Source organism: Macaca nemestrina, chromosome 6 (genome assembly GCF_043159975.1).
Source record: "Macaca nemestrina isolate mMacNem1 chromosome 6, mMacNem.hap1, whole genome shotgun sequence".
Classification (NCBI taxonomy): Eukaryota; Metazoa; Chordata; class Mammalia; order Primates; family Cercopithecidae; genus Macaca; species Macaca nemestrina.
The window spans coordinates 77,180,276-77,201,328 of record NC_092130.1 but is presented as its reverse complement, the minus strand read 5'-3'; the positions used below and the strand labels follow the sequence as shown (position 1 = coordinate 77,201,328).

At 36.1% G+C, this 21,053-nt stretch overlaps 1 protein-coding gene across 1 annotated transcript in view; it reads left to right on the top strand.

Annotated features, from left to right (window-relative positions):
- The window catches only part of MACIR (macrophage immunometabolism regulator), a 96,046-nt gene extending 76,834 nt beyond the window's left edge, over positions 1–19,212 (top strand). Inside the window, exon 3 of the mRNA XM_071098654.1 lies at positions 16,846–19,212. Coding sequence (XP_070954755.1) covers positions 16,846–17,176 — 331 coding nt within the window. The 3' untranslated portion in view covers positions 17,177–19,212. The remainder of the gene's footprint in view (positions 1–16,845) is intronic.
- Positions 19,213–21,053: the final 1,841 nt, after the last annotated feature.

Here is a 21,053-nt window from a genome sequence, read left to right as displayed (position 1 = left end):
GAGGGTCAGACTGGCTGACTCCTAAGATCTTTTCAAATGTTTGAAATCTTTGATTCTAGTTATAACAAATGAAGTTCTTTATTGAAGATCATACAGTACCAAGCCTGAAGCAACCTTCAAGGCCTCTTTGCCTAACTCTCTCATTTAATGGAAGAGGAAACTAAGGCCTCAATAGATTAAATGATGTGGCTTTCCCAGTGTCACACAGATACTCTTGGCAATGCCTAGAAGTGTAGTCTTGTTTGTTCCTCTGCCTATTACACTGTTCAGTGGGTTGTCAGTAGTTAAATAAGAGTATTATTTTCCATAGTGGACCTATTTCACTGGGGAAATGTTAATGAGCTGGAAAATCCTGAGCTTTTCAGAATACAGATATTTTTTATTATTGTGTTTGATTTATGATAAAAATATTCTGTAAATGTTTTCTTTTGAAGTTACCTATTATTACACCTAAGTATTTTTCTGTAAATGTCTATTAATAGTAGTGCCAATATGTACACATAGTAATTTTATTATAAATTCTGTATTTGAGAGTAACACATGCATATGGTAATCAAATAATACAGATGAGACAAAAAATTTCTTACCCACTCTTCTCCATTCCCAATTATATTTTCCAAAGACAACATCTTTTAGCTGTTACTTTAAAAATGTTTTTGAAGATTACCTTGATACATTTAGATAATGTACTTATTCCTGTACTCCTCCATAAATCAATAGATTATACCAATAGACTTCCTATTAAGAAAGTCAAGACTTCTAACTCATTTACATTACTCTTACATCTTTGTCTTCCATGCCTAAGTTAGACATGTATATTTAGTTTATCTAAATCTTTGTAACTTTAAATAATATAAAATTCTATTTTTGTTGTTATTGCTTGTTTGTTTGTTTTTTGAGACAGAGTATCACTCTGTCACCCAGGCTGGAGTGCAGTGGCGCGATTTTGGCTCACTGCAACCTCCGCCTCCCAGGTTCAAGCGATTCTCCTGTCTCAGCCTCCCAAGTAGCTGGGACTACAGGTGCATGCCACCACACCCAGCTAATTTTTGTATTTTTAGTAGAGATGGGGTTTCACCATATTAGGCCGTGCTCGAACTCCTGACCTCAGGTGATCTATCCACCTCGGCCTCCCAAAGTGCTGGGATTACAGGCATGAGCCACTGCACCTGGCCAAAACTCCATTGTTTTGACAGATTTTCTTGATTCCTTTCTTTGTAAAATGAGTATGTCTATGTAAAAGTAGGACCCCTACTCTTTTTTCATTTTTCCTTTCCTGCTTCTACGTCCTCCTATTAGCTACACTTTTGCTTTTACATTGTCAAGGTTAGCATTTACATTCCTTTCTGTAACCACGTATGTGTTTCCTATGCTTGTCCAGACCTTGACTTTAAATTTTAAAAACCAATTAAACAATGCTTAACATTTTCTCTTTAAAGAATGTTTTGGGACCCCAGATATTCTGTGCAAATAGATGTTTTGTAAAAACGGAAATTGGAAACTTGCCAGCTAGGCAATTTTGGATTAAAAATTGCATTTATTTGAATTATGATAGGAGATAAATGTCGCTATTCTGCACTTTCTTTTTTTAAATGACAGCATAATTAAATTGCCAGAAAGTATCATGAATATTTTTAATTTTTTAAAAAAGCGTGTTAATTTTTATTAAATCAGAATTTCTGGTTTAGTTCAAAAGATCCGATTTGACATTGCATTAAATTGTGTTTCTTTAGGAGTCTTGATACTGACTCTTTAACTGTTTTACTCACTGAATTTGGTAAAATTCTACTTTTAATATGTTTCTGCTGTGTGATGCTTAAAATTATTCCATGTAATTAATCAGAATCTTATCGTAAATCACGCTAGAGTCACACCAAAAATATTTTGTTATTGTTAAAAGCATTAAGTATGGTAGTTGGCTTGTGATGAAGGGAAAATCTTAATCCTAGTATTCTTCCTTGTACTGAATTCCGCTATGTCCAGTGGAGCTTGTAGGTTTCTGTGGGTTTTGGGTCAAGTGGGTCAATATTTTAAAATTATGATAATACCCCTAATACACTGTATTTTTTTGTGGTCATATTTTTCAGTATGGTTGCTAGGAAGTGTTTGTATAGCAGTGACTAAAAGTCTCTATGCCTTTTTGATGAAAATATATTCTTGACCTTCCTTGCCTATTTAGCATTTTATATCCTGCAGACATAAATCTCGGAGCTAACTTAGCCTCACACAGCTCTGTATATTTTCACTTTCCCAAGGGTAGCTATATCATGTCTGAGGTAAGAAGATCAATACAAAATAGGATTCTCTAAGTAAGGGCTAAACCAGCACCAAATATAGCCCTGACAAAGCATTTAGTGGCTTCCTGTTTGTGATATTCATCAACGCTACAATGCTGACTAATACCAGGATTTGAGCTCTGCAGAGAACTACATGGGAGCAAAGTATCTGAGATAGTCTTCATACTTGTCGTGGTGTCTGGAGCTTTTTATTTTTACAATGGATTGCAGTGGAATTCCCCTTTAAGACTCTTAACTCCCGAATGAATCACATTTCTGATTATGACAAAATTTATTATGAACTGGTATCACTATAGTCTCATGGTCTCTCCTAGATTACGAACTCCTGAAGAGCATTGATTATATTTATTTTCTTTATATCTTTAAGAGTATACTGCAGGATGTTTCTTATAAGTGAGATATTTGGCAAATGCTTATTTTCTGTCTGATAATGTGCTAAACTCTTTATATGCATCATTATTATTATTTTTTAAATTCTCAGAATAACTCCATGAGGTTTAGTCCTGTTTCACAGATGAGTAACTTAAGGAAAAGAGAGCTTAGGTCACTTGACCAAAGGCACACAGCTAGTTAAATGATGCAACTAGGATTGGTCTGTGCGCCTGAATTCTTCCAGATTGTCATGTAGTTGGACTCATACAGTATGTAGCCTTTTAAGATAGTTTCCTCCAGTTAGCAATATGCATTTAAGTTTTTGCCATGTGTTTTCATGGCTTGATAACTTATTTCTGTCTAGTGTTAAATAATATTTCATTGCCTCGACATACTACAGTTCATTTTATTCACTTACCTACTAAAGGACATCTTGGATGCATCCAAGTCTCAATAATTATGAACAAAGGTGTTATAAACACCCAGGTACAAGATTTGTGTGGACATACATTTTACCCATTTTCTGGGTAAATACCAAGAGATGAGATTGCTGGATCATATGGTGAGACTTATATTTAGTTCTATAACAAACCATGAAACTGTTCTATTTTTGCATTGCCATCAACAATGAATGAGAGTTCCTGTTGCTCCACATCCTTGTCAACATTTGGTGTTGTCAGTGTTTTAGATTTTGGCCATTCTTAGATGTGTGTAGTGGTATCTTGTTTTAATTTGTGATTCCCTAATGGCATGATGTTGAACATCTTTTCATATGTTTAGTAGTCATTTGTATATCTTCTGTGGTATCTATTCAGGTCTTTGGCCTATTTTTTAACCAGGTTGTTCATTTCTTATTGCTGAATTTTAAGAGATTTTTGTATATTTTGGATAAGATTCCTTTATCAGATGTGTCTTTTGCAAATATCTTCTCCAAGTCTGAGACTTATCTTCTTATTCTCTTGACATTGTATTTTGCAGAGAAGAACTTTTAAAATTTAATGAAACATAACTTATTAATTATTTCTTCATGAATCATGCCTTTGGTGTCATATCTAAAATGCTATTGCCATATCCAAGGTCATCTAGATTTTGTCCTATGTTATCTTCCAGAAGTTTTACAGTTTTGTGTTTTACAGTTAGGTCTATTACTAATTTTGAGTTAATTTATTTGAAGGGTATACAGTCTATGTCTAGATTCATTTTTTCATATATGGATGTCCAGTTTTCAACCACTTGTTGAAAATACTATCTTTGCTCCATTGTATTGTCTTTGTTCCTTTGTCAAAGGTTCTTTGACTATATTTATTCAGGTCTATTTCTGGGCTTTCTATTCTGTTCCATTAATCCGTGTGTTTTATTCTTTCACCAATACCACACTGTCTTGATTACTGCAACTTTATAGTAAGCCCGGAAGTCGGGTAGTCTCAGGCTTCCAACACTGTTCTCCTCCTTCAATATTATGTTGGCTACTCTGGGTCTTTTGCCTCTTGAGACAAACTTTACAATCAATTTATTGATATCCACAATATAACTTGCAGGGATTTTGATTAGAATTGCATTGAATCTGTATATCAATTTGGGAAGAACTGACACCTTGACAATATTGAATCTTCCTATTTATAAACATGGGCTATTTCTATTTATTTATTTGATTTCTTTCATCAGAGTTTTGTAGTTTTCCTCACATAGACCTTGTACATATTCTGTTAAATTTAGAACTAAATATTTAAATTTGGGAGGAGTTAATGTCAATGATAATGTGTTGTAAATTTCAAATTTCACTTGTTCCTTGTTAGTGTATGTAGAAAAGTGATTGACTTTTATATGTTAATCTTGTGTTCTGCAAACTTGCTATACTCGCTTTTTAGTTTCAGAAGGTTTTTTGTTGTTCTTTTGAATTTTTTCTATAGATGATGAAGTCATCTGTGAATAAAGACAGTTTTCTTTCTTCCTAATCTGTATACCTTTTATTTCCTTTACTTCTCTCATTGCTTTAGCTAGAACCTCCAACATTATTTTGAAAATAAGGTGAAAGGGACATCCTTGCCTTGTTCTGAATTTACCAGAAAAGCTTAGAGTCTCTCACCGTTAAGTGATGTTAGCTGTAGGTTTTTGGGTTTTTTTTTTGTAATGTTCTTTACTAAGTTGAGGAAATTCCCCTGTATTTTTAGTTTGCTGAGAGGTTTTTTCATGATTGGGTATTAGATCTACCAAATATTTTTCTGCACCTATTAATATGATCATGTGATTTTTCTTCTTTAGCCTGTTGATATGATATATTACATTAATTGATTATTGACTGTTGCCTTGCACGCCTGGGTTAAATCTCACTTGATCATGATGTATAATTATTTTCATACATTGTTGAATTCAATTTGCTAATATTTTGCTGAGGATTTTTGCAACTATATTCATGTGAGATGTTTGTCTGTAGTTTTCTTTTCTTGTAATGTCTTTGTCTGGTTTCAGTATTAGGGGAATGTCTGCCTTATGGGATTAATTAGAAAGTACTCTCTTTGCTTCTATTTTCTGGAAAAGGTGGTAGAGAACTGGTATACTTTCTTCCGTAAATGTTTGGTAGAATTTACTGGTGAAGTCTTATGAGGTTGATGCTTTCTGTTTTGGGAGGTTCTTAATAATTATTAATTTAATTTCTTTAAAAATATAGGTCTAGTCAAATTGTTGATTTCTTCTTGTGTGAGTGTTGACATATTGTGTCTTTTAGAAACTGGTTCGTTTCATCTAGGTTGTCAAATTTGTGGGCATAGAGTTGTTCTTACTATTCCTTAATTGTCCTATTAATGTCCTTTGGAGTCTTCAGTGATGTATCCTCTTTCATTTCTGATACTAGCAATTTGTGTCTTCTCTCTTTTTTTCTTAGTTAGCCTAGCTAGAGATTATTAATTTTATTAATCTTTAAAAAACCAGCTTTGGGTTTTTGTTGATTTTTATTATTAATTTTTTTTTACATTCCATCAATTTCTGCTCTAATTTTTATTATTTCTTTTTTTTTGCTTACTTCAGATTTTGTTTGTTCTTCTTTTTTTGAGGTGGAAACTTAGGTTACTGATATTTGGATCTTTCTTATTTTCTAATACATACATTAGATGCTATATATTTCCTTCTTAGCACTTCTGTTACTGTATCACACGAATCTTGATAAGTTATATTCTCATTTAGTTCAAAATAGTTTAAAATTTCCTTTTTGATCCATGTGTTCTTTAGAAGTGTGTTGTTCCTCAGTATTTTGAGATTTTTCCATTTATCTTTTTGTTATTGATTTCTAATTTAATTCCATGATGATCTGAGACCATGCATTATGTAATTTCTATTCTTTTACATTAATTAAATTAAACATTAAATTCATTTCCTTTTAATTGTGTTTTATGGTCTAGAATGTGGTCTATCTTGGTGAACATTCTATCTGAGCTTGAGAAGAATGTTGTATTCTTCACTTGTTGGATGAAGTAGTCTATAGAGGTAGATTATATTCAGTAAATTAGTACAGAACTCCAGTTTGATGTTTTTTTTCTCCCAGCATTCCAAATATTTCACTTTGCTCTCTTCTTGCTTGCATGGTGTGTGAAGAGAAGTCTGATGTAACTCTCATCTTTGCTATTGTATATGTAAGCTGTTTTTTTTTTTTTTTTTCTCATCTCTGGTTTCTTTCAAGATTTGGTCTTTATTTTTATCTTTTTTAAAACTTCAATATAATATGCTGCAATAGACTAAATGTGTCCCTCCAAAATCCATATTCTGAAACCCTAATCTCAATATATTAGGTATTTGGATGTGGGAACTTTGGGGGTAATTTGATCATAAGGTTTTAACGCTCGTGAATAATATTGGTATCCTCATAAGAAGAGGCCAGGGAACTAGCTAGCAGCTAGCTTTCTTCCACTATGTGAGGATATAATGAGAAGATGGCAGTCTGCAATCTGGAGAAAGCCTTCACCGGAATCTGACCGTGCTGTCACCCTTATCTCACTTTCAACAACCAGAACTATAAAAAATAAATGTTTGTTCTTTAAACAATCCAGTTTGTGGCGTTTTATTATAGCAAGTTAAACTAAGATATATGCCTAAGTATAGTTTTGTTTTGTTTTTTGCATTTGTCCTGCTTGGTATTCTCTTTGCTTCTTGAATCTATGGTTTGGTGTCTTATATTAGTTTGGTGACATTCTGAGTCATTATTGCTTCAAATATTGCTTCTGCTCCTTTTTCTTTTTCTTCTTCTTCTGGTATTCCAGTTGTGGGTATATTATACCTTTTGTAGTTTTTCCACCGTTCTTAGATAGTCTATTTTGAGTTTTTCAGTCTTTTTTTGTTGTTTGTTTTTCAGTTTTGGAAGTTTCTATTGACATATTCTTAAGGTCAGAGATTCTTTCCTCAGCCTTGTATAGTCTACTAATGAGCTCATCAAAGACATCCTTTTTTTTTTTATTATAGTGTTTTCCATCACTAAACTTTCCTTTTTATTGTTTCTTAGAATTTCCATCTCTCTGCTTCCATTATCCATCTGTTCTTGCATGTTGTCTGTTCCATTAATATGCCCTTAGCATATTAATCATACTTTTCTTAAATTCCTGATCTGATAATTGCAACATTTCTGCCATATCTGACTCAAATGCTTATTCAGTCTCCTCAAACAGTGTTTTTTGCCTTTTCGTGTATCTTGTAATTTTTTGTTGAAAGGTGGACATAATGTAATGAGAAAAAAGAACTGTGGTAAATAGGCCTTCAATAATATAGTGCTAAGGTATGGAGGTAGGAGAAGCATTCTATATCCTGTGATTAGCTTCAGTCTTTCGATGAACCTGTGTCCCTAAATTTTACCTGTACTTGTCAGTTATTTTTCCTCCCTTAAGTGGGACAGGATGGCTAAAGGGGGCTAGGTTCAGGTATTTCCCTTCCTCTAGATAAGTTAGGCTCTGCTAAGACTCTTGCAGGCGAGGCTCTGGTAAAATAGTTTCATCTGAGGGAGGCCTCATTAAGAACGGAATGCTCCTGTATGTTTTAAGAGGGTTCCTTTTCCCCTCCCCCAGCCAGAAGCAAGGGATTTTCCTCTAATACCTACTGTGAGAACCTGCTCAAGCGCCTGGAGGTAAAACTCACAAAAATGTGGAGGGTCCCCTATGGCTGAGTCCCCCTGGAATTTTTAACTCTCAGAGTTGTCTGCACTGAGCCTCTGGTAACTTGTCAATTACAGTTTGCCATAGGAGGTTCCTGCTCTAGTAAGTCACAATTCTCTATACTCGATTGTCTGTCTTTCCAGTTTTTGGGGCAGAGGTTTGCCCTGTGACCTCAATTCTCTGAGGGATCTAAGAAGAGTTGTTTATTTTTCAGTATGTTCAGCTTTTTACTTGTTATGATGGAGTTGTGACTTCTAATCTCTTTGCTTACTGGGGAAACAGAAGTCTGTCTAAACTCTTGATAACCATTTTGCCTCATGTCTCCCCACTGGTTGTTTATTGAATTGAATTCTCTGCTGTGTGGTGTCTTAATCTGGGTTCTTCAAGAAGGAAAGTCTGAGTTAATGCCTTATGTGCTATTATTTTAGTAGGAAGTTCAATTTCAGCAAGCAAGAGGTAGGAAAAAAGGGAATGAGATAAGGAAAGGAGAGCCAATATTGTGTGTTATGAAACTGGCCACTTCCTGGTATTGAGTTCAATTAAGGAAGCCTTTGAAAAGATCATATAAACAATTTTTTTTTTTCAGAATAGTCTGTGGGGTGGAGGTGGGACTAAGACTATCTGATGTCTCAGTCTTCCATTCATCAAAATTTCATTCCATGGTTTATCTCCCTTCCCCCACATTTCTGGGTTGCACACATGTTAAAAAAAAAAGTCTCACGGTGTCTTAGTTTTGGTTTCCCTGGAAGCAGGGCATGAATAAGGGGTTGGTGCAGGTGCAGATAGCTTATTAAAATGGTGATCCAGGAAGCAGGAGTAAGGGAGATGGGAGGAAGAGTGCAGGAGAAAAATACAATATGAGTGCATTATTGAGGTTCCTAAAGTAAGCAATAGGGGCTTCATTCCAGTACAGAATTCTTCTCAGAATTGTACATTCATAGGATGGGAGGCTGGACATTAATCCACTATCTCCCATCCCCCACTTATTGGGAGTTGCCTATGGGGGCTATAAGTCTCTTCCCTTTCTGGGAAGTGCTTAAATATGCATTCACATGCTTACATGGACATCTGGGATTTTGGAGAAGGCTCCTAGCTTGAAAAGTAGGGATATTGAGATATCAGCATGAGTCTGTGCTTGTGTGCAACTGCCCACAACAGAGGTGGGCCAGAGAGATGTAACATAGATTATCTGATGCCTTGGGGAACAGGGAAGTGGTGGGGCGGATTGTCAGAGCAGTATTTCTTTTGTGGGATGGTGTGAGATTGTGTCTCCAGAATGGTGCTGACTTGCTGATTTCAGGGGACTCATATTGTTTGTATAGTCAGGGGTCCTGTTAAAATATTTGCCTGGGACTTCACATACCCTAGGGAAACCCTGCCTGTGTGAGGTATGTTGGAGTCATTCAAAGTTCACTGCAGTAGCTGCAGCTAGAACAACAGAAAAGTAAGACTGAGAGGACATATAGTGGCATATAGGAGGTAACCGATATAGGAGGTAACTGATATCCTTGGCTAAGTGCTTCTTCAGGAAAGTTTTTATAGAGGATTTTTAAAGTCTTTGTTTTTCTATATGAATAGAATAACGTTTGCAAAAATTTTATGAGTGAGTCCACATGTAGAGAGGCTTGCAAAATGTGGGTGCTGCAAATTCATTTTATTCTGATGTATATACTCCTCCTATTCAGAAGGGGGGTTCTGTTTCTTCAGTCCACCCTCTTGAACCTGGACCAGCAGATAACTAGCTTATGAGTATCTATATAAGAGAAAGTGCACCACTGGAGCTAGCCTTGTGACTTCCTTTGACTAATAGAACAAGGCAGAAGTAACATTTTGCGAATTCTGGGACCTGAGCCTTCAGTGGTTGTTCAGCTTCTGCTTTTATTGTCTACACTGAGGCCAACATTGAAGGAGGTCATTCTAGCCTATTGTAGGTGAGAGGCATTGGAGGAGAACTGGGGTTTCTGGGACCTGAGCCTTAAGTGATTGTTCAACTTCTGCCTTTATTGTTTACACTGAGGCCAATATTGAGGGAGGTCATTCTAGCCTATTGTAGGTGAGAGGCCATGTGGAGGAGAACTGGGGTACCCCCACTCATGGCCAGCACCCACTCCCAGCATGTCAATAAGGCTATGGGGAATCTACCATTCTGGCAGTCTCTCTCTCAATGCAGTCACAGAAGAAAGTCGAGGCAAAACTAGAGGTCACTGCACAGCCAAGCCACAGAATCATGAGAAATACTACATCGTTGTTTCAAGACACTATGTTTAGGTGTTTTGTTATACAGCAACAGATAACTAATCTAACATTAACAAAATCCTGATAGTCTTTGGAACCATTGGTATGCCTTAATGATATAGATGACTAAATTAAATGATGTGTTAATAAGTTAGCAAATACTAATAAGGTTTCATGTTGAGTTTTGGAGAGTTCCTCTTCAGTATTTAGTGAATGAAGAAACCACAAACAAGGAGTTGCTGTTCTGTGCAAAAAAAAAATGTAAGCTTATGAAAATTACACTCAGTGAAATAAAATGGCAAATAGTGCCTTAAGTAGTTTGTCTAACTATAACTAAAAAGAACATTTTATATGTATGAGCCCATGGCTTATGGGAAAAGAAGTGACTGTCATAATGTCCTTGTGTAAATGGTACAAGTTTGTACTCTAATTCTAAATTATTTTGTGGATCATAGAAGTTACTAACACTTGCTAAAAGGGTTTGAGGGAAGGGGGCTCTGTTTTCTAAGTAGGAACTGAGTTCAGTCTGTGGTGTGCTGAAGGGGTTCAGAAACTGTCAATGATAGGAAAGGGGAGGAGAAGCCTAAGACAACAGATTCCTTATCTTTATCCCTTTGCTTGTGTCTGTAATGTCAAAAGATTGAGAGATACCAAATTTCTTAATAATATTATAAAGGAAATCTCATAACCTGCCCTTTTAGCAGCAGAAATTTGAGTTTGATTATACAATGGAAAAAGAGATGTAGAACATTTTCACAGGATCCCTGAGTGAAAGAAATCTTTCCTGTATATTGTTTGTTACAGTAAGGCTTGTTCTTTTACCAATTGATAAACTATATCTAGATTACACAAATTGGTAACGCATCTATCTAACTTTTCTTTAGCCTGCATTGTGTATGAACATTGTGTTTTACAACAATTGAGCTGCAACTGAAAAATCCAAGAGCTTTCACACAAAAATCTGTACTTTCAGCATCTCTTGAAATTTGGATGCTCTGGCCACGGGTCTAGAGTGGGGCACAGCAACTACTTTAGACAGATCCCACATTCTCCAGTCAGTAGACTCCACTTACTACCCTATCAGTCTGGCTGCTGTAGGCATGTGTCAATCGTTATAGAATTATTTCAAAGGGGTCAAGAATCCTGGTAATCTGGATTTGACTATTTAAACAACAATAAATAGCTTTATTTCTCATAGGTGGAAAATAATCAGAAAAGTGATTTATTCATGAAATATCCGTGTTAAAATCATTTCTCCTACTAAAAAACCTCAGTTCAGGCAGAATATTAATGTGTTTAGATAAAAGGTCTTGTGTGTGTTCATAGCTGATAAAGAGATGCACTCAGTCTGAGGAGAGGAAGAGAGAAGAGTCCAGTTATTGACAGTGAAAAAACACCCATGTTTTATTTTTGGTATCCTCTGGGAATAAATATGTCTGTTTATTCTGAGCGAAGAACCAGAGACAGCCCTTTAAAAGAAGCAGCAAAGACAACTGACCTGGAAAGACTTGTTGAAAACACTTGTATATGTGTCCTCATCATTCAGCTCCTACTTATAAGCAAGGACATGTGGTATTTGGTTTTCTGTTCCTGTGTTACTTCACTAAGGATAATGGCCTCCAGCTCCATCCACGTCCCTGCAAAGGACATGATCTCATTTGTTATGGCTGCATAGTATTCTACGGTGTATATGTACCACATTTTCTTTACCCAGCCTGTCATTGATCAGCATTTAGATTGGTTCCATGTCTTTGCTATTGTGAATAGTGATGCAATGAACACATGTGTGCATGTATCACATAGAAGGGAATGACATACATTGGGGCCTTTTGGAGGGTGGAAGGTGGGAGGAGGAAGAGGATCAGGAAAAATAACTAATGGATACTAGGCTTAACACCTGGATGATGAACTAATCTGTACAATAAACCCCCATGACCTAAGTTTGCCTATGTAACAAACTTGCACTTGTACCCCTGAACTTAAAAGTAAAAAGAAAATGAGGTTGTATACCTCAAAGACAACCTGTGTGAATGATGATTAAAAAGAGGGGTACTACTCTACTCTCTACCCTCTCTCACTATAACTTAGCTTAATAGAACATCCTACAACTTTAACAGAACCCTATTAAAGAAGGTAGGGAACCCCAAGAGAGCTAATATTAAGTATTCCACAATCTCAGTGAAATGGTGCTTTATGTTTGAAACCGCTATAGACAATAGAGACTTTTAAAAAATACCTAGAATTTTGAACTGAGATTTATGTCCGTGATGTTGTCAAAGAATCTACTTATTTTAGGGGGTTAAATATATTCCAATAAGTACAGTTAGTTTGTGTGTTAAAACTATTTTTTGTCCTCTAATACTATTAAGTTTATAAAATATGCCCTGTGATTCTGAACTTGATTATTACACTGAATATTAGAGTCATGATCCCAAGAGTTAATTGCCTTCACATGTGTTCAGTCATTTGCTGCCAACTCTGTGTCTTTCTTTTAAGAGCACCCTTATGTCCCTCCTCCCCAGCCGGAAATGTTTTCAGTGCTGTGCACAGGTAATGACTCTTTAAATTACTGCCATTCAGTCATCTTCTGGACAGGTTTTCGTTAAGAGTCGGCAAATGAGCAGCACCTTCAAGGACTGCTCTTCAAACTTGTGGTTCTCCTACTTTGTATGGATATAGTTTCCACTGGGAAATGTTTCTTGTGGTTCCAGGTTTCTGTTTCAGGGCATTGAAATAGAGGCACATTATTATTCTTTCTTAAAACTTAGTTGAGAGTTCCAATGGAAATTTTATTAATACAATAAACCACATTCATTCATTCGTTTAGAAAATATATGTCAAATGGAAACTACGTGCCCAGGATATTAAATAAAATCCTCTAGCTTTTCTCTGGGAGTGCACGGTTTCCTGCGTGAGAGACAAATAAATGCATGCTTATAAAAGAGTGTGAAAGTAGAAACTGTGTAACATAGGATAAAAACTGGAGGGAGGTGGGAAGTCAGACTATGAAGTGGGTCAGAAAGCATTCTGAGTGAAGTGACATCCAAAGTGTGTTTTGAAGTAAGGAGTAGGAATTATTCAAGAGAATAAAGAAAGTGACCTGAATACCGCGTTAGGAAATTTGGACTTTACCTAGAACTGGATATAGTTCCATGTAACACCATTAAAGAATTCTAAACAAGAAAGAAGTTTGATATGAGTTCCCTTTTAGAATGAACACTTTGGTGACACATGTGGAGGATGAATTAGGACCAGTGCAAAGGCAGGAGAAAGGACATCTAGTAAGAAGTAGTTAAAATAACTTAGGTGATACAGCATGAGAGCCAGAACTAAAGCACTAGAAATAAGAACATCTACATATGTCTATCTATATATCTCTATGTATATGTATACACATAAAAGAATAGACTCAAAAGATATTAAGAATGAAGAGGATTCGTGTTCTGAGAACTGATTGTATGTGTGGGGTGAGGAAAAGAAAGGAGTCAAGGATGATTTCAGTTTTTCTGCTTGGGTGGCTGTACAACTGGATTATCTACAATATTGATGAATAAGGTGGAGGGGCAGATCTTAGGAGACTGATGACAAATGTATCTTTGGACTTTTTGACTTTGAAGGGCCAGTGGAACACTCAGAGATTCAATTATTTGGATATGTGGGTCTGTCAAATAGGGAACTAGCTGGGCTGGAAATAAATGTTTTAGAGTCTTCAGCACATGGAAAATAGCTAAAACCTTGAGAATATATGAGATCATTCAGGGAGTGTTTATAAAAAGGAAGAAGATTACCAATTACAAATTTATGGGGCACACTGACTTTTAAGGGATGATCATTTGAAGAGGAGTATGTAAAACCTTTTTCTAAAAACAAGCAACTACAAGGGCAAGAAGAAAACTAAGAAATGATGTGATCTGGGAATACCAGTCTATAACAATCACAAAACCATTCTTCTTAAAAATTTTAATTTCTGTTTATTGACTGAAAAATAAGCTCTCTAATATCATCATGTGTTCCATTCAATTTTAAGTTTCAAAATGCACATATTTTATCATCGGCATATTTTTATTATCAATAAAATTATGGGCCAGGTGCAGTGGCTCACACCCGTAATCCTAGCACTTTGGGGGACTGAGGCAGGGAGATTGCTTGAGCCCAAGAGTTTGAGACCAACCTGGGCAACATGACAAAACCCCATCTCTACAAAAATATTTTAAAATTAGCCAGGAGTGGTGCTGTGCAACTGTAGTCCCAGCTACTTGGGAGGCTGAGGCGGGAGGATCACCTGAGTCTAGGGAGGTCAAGGCTGCACTGAACCATGATCATGCCACTGCACGCCAACCTGGGCAGCAGTTAGAGTGTGACCCTGTTTCTAGGTAAATAAATAAATAAATAAGTAAAATTATGTAACTACGTGTGTCAAAAGAAGCATATTTCACTGATTCACTAATGGGTACTCTCTACTTGTTTTTTAAACTATGGAAATGATTATATGGGAGAGTATATGTTTTTTAAACTACGGAAATGATTATATGGGAGAGTAAAGACACTCCCCAAATTCTTTGACACTCTTCCCATTGAGAGGTGGGAGTATAATATTGATGTCCCCCTTTTTTGAATCTGGGAGGGCTTTCTGTGTGCTTTGACAAAGAGTATGGCAGAAGTGAGGCTGTCCTGGATATTGGTAACTTCCACTTTCTGTGTCTTGGAATAGTCTATAGGACCCCTGAGCTATTATGTAAGAAGTCTACTACCCTGGAACTGCCATGCTGGAGAGGCTATTTGTAGGTGATTTGGCCAACAGTCCCCTTTCAGCCATCCTTATTAACACACTGGACATGTGAGTCAACCCATTTGGGATCTTTCATCTGCCAACTTAACACCACCAAGGGATCTTTGCTGATCCCAAGTGGAAGGTGATACTTATAGAAGTATTTTCTAGATTTGTTCTCTTGCAAATAAAAGCTATGAGTGCATCAGTAATTTCAATGCAAAGAACTGCCTGAATGCATCTATACTCAAAATGAAAATGCTCTGTGTGAACCAACAAACTAGATCTCACTTTGGTTGTCAGAATTGACATGGAATAATTGCATCTTAATCCAAGGGTAAAGATTATCTTTTATGCTCACTGTCATCCTATCCCCTTGTGTAAGAAAGAGGAAGCCAGTCTGTGGCAGGTGGAAAATACAAGGTACCCATGACACAGAGGCATCACTAGATTTCTTAAAGTGGGACCAGTGTGCTTAGAGATTCTTATGTTTAACAAGCCAATACTTACTCTTTTGTCTTTAACTTTTATTAATTAATTTATTAAGGATAAATGTCCAATTGGATATCATAAAATATAGTTTTATTTTAGACTGTACATTTTTATTTCTCAATTAACACCTGAAGAGACAAATACTGGAATTACCATTTTTACAACTATCCTTCCATTTATACAATAGTGGGTTCATAAGGATGGAGTTTGTCAATGACGTTTGACAGCTATAACAGTTCTGGTTCCTGTAATAAGAGCCTATATCTTCTGATGTCACATGCATATTCACATTGATGCTTCACATGGGAAGCAGGAGAACACTGCAAAAGTATGCTGCATGCATTGCTGCTTTTTTGCAAAGTGGTGAGAAACAAATTGGCACTAGGAATGTTTTGCCATGAATTTGGTGAATGGGAAAGAGAAGTAGAAACAGAAATGTGTGAAAAATATGTGAGGGAGTCAGTAAATAAAGGACTAAATAAATGCAATTTTAGAAGTGATAATCTTGGATACTTAGGCATGTTTTGAAGGAAATAAGGTGATATGACAAAAATGACAGGAGCTACTTGAGATAGGATGGTTGGGTCAGGCCCTCAGAGGATATGTAGCTGGGTAGGCAGAACCTGGGACTCAGCAGTTTGCACAGATGCTTTTCAAATATTTTTCTTCCCCTAGCAAGCTACCAACTTCTCATTTTCCTAGGCACATGCATGGACATCTAGTTAACCAACTCTTGACTGGCTGCATTCCGTGGTTAGATTAACGAGACACATTCTAGGAGTAATGTAATTAGTTGCACTGTTGGCTTACTCACTTTCTTTATCGATCATTTTTCAAAAAATAATGAATTTCCGAAAGATCGAATCAGGATAATGCAACAATTATTTTAGAAATGTTAAAAATATTTAGCAAGCGTTTACTGGATGTTTAGCACTGGCCTGAACACTCTATGTGTATTAATTTAGTTTTTACAATAGTCCACAAGATTGGTGCTACCAATATGTTTATGTTAGAGAAGAAACCAGTTAAGCCAAGAGAAGAAAATAATTTACCTCTTGTCATGCAGCTAGGAAGTAGAGGAACTGGGATACAAATGTCATAGTCAGACTACTTTCCATCACACTATGGACACTGTCTTTATAGAATAGCCATTTCATGTAGTTGAGACTTTGGTGGGATCATATCAGTTGAGAAATTTTTTCTATATGATGTAATTTTTTGAGGATGGCACTTTTTTAAGGGCAACTGATAATCCTTAAGTTGACCTTGGGGATTCAAAAGAAAATACAGATGTGCTTTTTTTTTTTCCAGAAAAACTACACTGAGGAAAACGTGTTATATCCAAGAAATATTCTGTGTAAACAGCTAATAAGTCAGAAAAAAAATGTTAACAGTAATTTAGCAGTAAATGGGATATTTGACCTGCAGCTCCCAGATGAATTCCCAAACGACATGAATAATTTATTTTAGGAAGATGAAATGATATGGGTTATGTAATGCTTGATGAGAAATTGCAGTCATAATCGGGGAAATTACTTCTACTTACCAGGGTCACCAGTGGAGGAAGGAGCTGGTCCCAGGATGTCATTTTCCACCTTGAGAATCTTGGCAGAAGCAGTAAGTGCCTGCTGTCCAGCTGTGATCCAACTAGAGTCGCTCAAGTTACCTTCATTTTCCAGAGGCTTCAAAGGCCGTTTGAATATCTAGCACCCAAATGGCCCCTGTGCTATTTTCCAAGAGGTTTTGCTCCAATCACATCTCCTTATCTCAGAGCTGCAGTTACATTTCCTAGATTTGCACAGATCCAAGGCTCTCCTGGAAATAGGATAAGCTGTCAAGTTGTAGTGCAGCTCAGTTGCTTCTTGGAATTTATGTCCTAAGGGACAAACACTCCATAGAGCATTTTGAAAGCTGACAGCTTAGTGTTGGCAGCTGAATTTTGACATTAATGCTATTATCAAAACACCCTCAAACAGCTGAAACTGTAGGTATGTGACAGTTAAGCCTTCTGTGAGGCATGTTTATCTGGCAGGAAGAGTGCCATCAGTTCCTTTATTATTATGCTGTGCATTTCGGTTGCTTTTTTGTTAATGAATTAAAATTAATGCATTGTTGAGATACCTAAAATGACGAGGCAAATGAAGAGTGACTGTTGGAATTTTAACCTCAATACTATCTATGCTCAATTTAAAGATATGGCTTTCTTGCTTCAAAATATTTATCTGGAAAATTTGCCACTGAGTTTCTGAAAAATGTAAAAAGCTATACAAGAATTCACACAATTGGTAGTCTCTATAAAATCTTATACTTAGTCCTTCCCCTGTGGACTTATACGGAGGTAATGAAAAACCATATTTCTTCCCAGGGTAGAGCTGACATAATTGCTAATGTTGAAGTCGGAAAACACATTTTATCAAAATAAGGAGCTGAAAGTGGAGATTTAAAAAAAAAAATACAACATGACCCTCTTAATTTTCATTCCATTAAATGCTGAAAAAAATCAATGTTTGACAAATGAGAAAGGACAGAGTTAGACCTATTTAGAGGAGGGCATGTTAGAGTTGAGGGTTTTTGTTTTGTTTTTGTTTTGAGGAAAGAATGAATAGCACTCCAGTTTCTATGCTTGCTTGCTATGCCTATTTTCATTGGTAAAAATAAAAATGAAATTACATTACTTATGATAAAAAAATATGACTCTTTGGTTTCTAGAAAAATGGCTGAAAACACAATCTTTCTGGTTTTTGAAAAAACACCCCTGTTAGCCTTGGCCTCTGAAGAACCTTCACCAAAAAATGCAGCAAAGAATCCTCTCTTATGCTGAAATACTAGATGAGCACAAATTAAAATGTGTCATTAAAGTAATTAACCCAACCAAATCCCCCTGATTGGCACAAATTGAATGTGAAATTGTGAAAATTTTTGATGTTCTTTGATGTGTGGCTGGAACTGACTTTGATAGAACAGCTTCAAGATGAGTCATGGTCATATTTCCCACGTGTGTACTCAACACCAAACAGTCCCTTCATTAAACTTCCTCAAAACAATCCTCAGTGCAAAAAAACGAAGTATTCTTAATTGGGCTTTTCTCATAAGTTTTCCATAGACACAGATTTTGAATTAATCAGTGCCCCAGTCTGTTCCATAAGCAAAGTTGTATGGTAACTTTGTAATAACATTAATAATAACAGTAACAACAGTATCTAATACTTAAAGAATGTATATGACATGCTAGGTACCATTCTAAGCCATTCTTATATGTGTATACATGCAGACACAAACATGCACATTATATATCCATATCTCTATATATACACACATGTGTATGTATAATCTTTAACTCTTGATGTTGATAGATGCTATAGTTATTCCCATTTTGCAAAGAAGGAAATAGAGGATTAAAGAGATTAAATAATTTGTCTAAGGTCACAGAGTGATGATAGAGTTATTTAAGTCAGGACTATATTTCACTGTAGTGCCTGTGTTATTTGTTTTCTCATTATATTTTCCTTTGGTCGAGTCAACAGACCTTTTACATGTTGAAATATATTCATCTGAAGTTACCTGCACCACAAGAATTTCAAAATTCCACGTAAGTTCCTTCAAAAATGTGGTCAATATAGTGAAGAGAAATAACCACAATAGAAGTGATATTTTCAAAGCCTCCATATAAAATTGTCTGGAGGCAGCCTCAATAATGGAAAAATATTGATTGAGAGTTTAAAAGGTGATGAATTCAGGACCGATGGCAGCAAAATTTATATCCCTAAAGTTTCCCTCTCATATTTTCAAATTCCCCTTTCTCTATTTGAAAAGCTGATTTTTAGAAGTGATGACAGAAGTATTACAGAGTCAGCCCTAATAGCAGCTGTCAGCTCAGATTAGCGCAAGTAGAAATTTGTTTCTTCTGCACATCTGTTGTAGCTTTTTTTTTTTTTTTAATCTGTGGATAGTGGGCTATAGCATGGTGTACAGATTTTTTTTCCTATATTTAACATATTTTCTGTATTTCCTTTTCATTACTTTGCCTCGTTTCCTGAAAGTTTTTCTATTAATGCATACTAATTGTTTGGCTCCAAGCAGGCACCAAAGAGTAAATAAAAGTATGAATGCTTGGCTTAAATAAAGGTTTATTGGGACTTAAAATATCTTGCCTTTATGATTTTTATATTTAAAAATTATTTTTTCTATATCATGCACCTCTGAGTTTTGGAGTGATTTATGATAGCTATTAATTGCAATATTAAGATAAGCTAGTTTTGAGATGTAAGTTTGTGCTCTCTTTTTGCTAAGACATCTGTGTTTTTGGTCAGAAAATCATATCACCCTGTGTCATTTCCTTTATTAGTAGTTCAAAACAAATAAACAAAAACCAAGAACAATGAGCAAGCTAGTTGGGTGACAAAAGATAAGATTTTCAGATGCTAAATTTTGTCTTTGCCAAACGGCTTTTAGTAAATGCTTTGAAGCACGCGTGCACACACACACACACACACACACACACACTCAGTTCCTTATTTACATTTCTCACTATTGAGATAGAATGGAGTTTTATTTGGAATTTCTGCTAAAGGAGGTGACTCAGTATTATCACCATCAGTTTCCTTTTAATTTCCTACTGGGATAGCTCTCTCAGGGCCAGCTGCAGCCATCATTCCACCACATGTGAGCCGCCTTGGGTCATGTGTGGTCAATATAGAGGAGGAATCACTGTAATAGAGGTGATATTTTCAATATTTCAGATACAAAAATGTGTGGAGACAGAGCTGGTAATGGGAAAATATTGATTTGTGAGTCAAAGCTCATCAGAACTGATAACAGCCACCTTTACACCCCACGAAGCTTTCACAGAGTTTGGCTTCTGGCCAACTCTAGCTCTGTCTGGAAGGCAATCACAAGGAATGGAAAATAGAGGGGTTTATACTCAGACTTTAAAAGTTCTCAAATTCCATTCCAGATGGCACCAGAGATTTGAAACTTGTTTCTACAACATCTGAGCCTCAGTCTCCTTATCATTAAATTTGGAGTAAAGCTATGTATTTTTACTTTTTCCAAGGACTAAAATGAGAAGATGAAAGCCTGTGAAATTTTCTGGGCCTCTCAGCAAATGTTTCTGGGCCTCTCAATAAATATGTCTATTTCCAGTTTGCTAGTAGTCTGACAACAATTTCCATTTTTAGAATGACAATAAAAATAGAAGGGTAGATATTAATAAAAATATATCTTTCTTGGGTCAAGACATTTACATTAGGATTCTTCCTTTTAGAATTTGTGATGCTTTACATAAGCAGTTTTCAAAGTGTGGCCCACAGATGGCCTACATCTGAACCACTTGGGGTTTTTGGTAATAAAGTCAAATCACCTGTCTCTATCCTGGACATACTGAATAAAGAGTCTCTCTGAGGAAGGCACCTGGGTGAATATGTATTTATCAACTTCCCCAGGAGAAATGTTCCCTACACTAAAGTTTGAGAAGCATTGCCTTACCTTATATACAGTGCTTAATACTTTGTAAATGATAAATCACTTACACACTTATGCTGTCATTTGACTCTCACAGCAGATACATTTCCTTTTATAGATGGGGAATCTGAGACTCAGAGAAGTTTCTCCCCCAAGGTGAAAAAGACAGTAAGAAGTGAAACTATATTCAGGGTTTCCACCCCAGTTCTCTTTCTACCTCATCTCACCTGTTCTTTTTCTACATAACAAGACGCTAGCTGCACATAGTTTGGGGCATGCAGGTGAGTCTACACAATA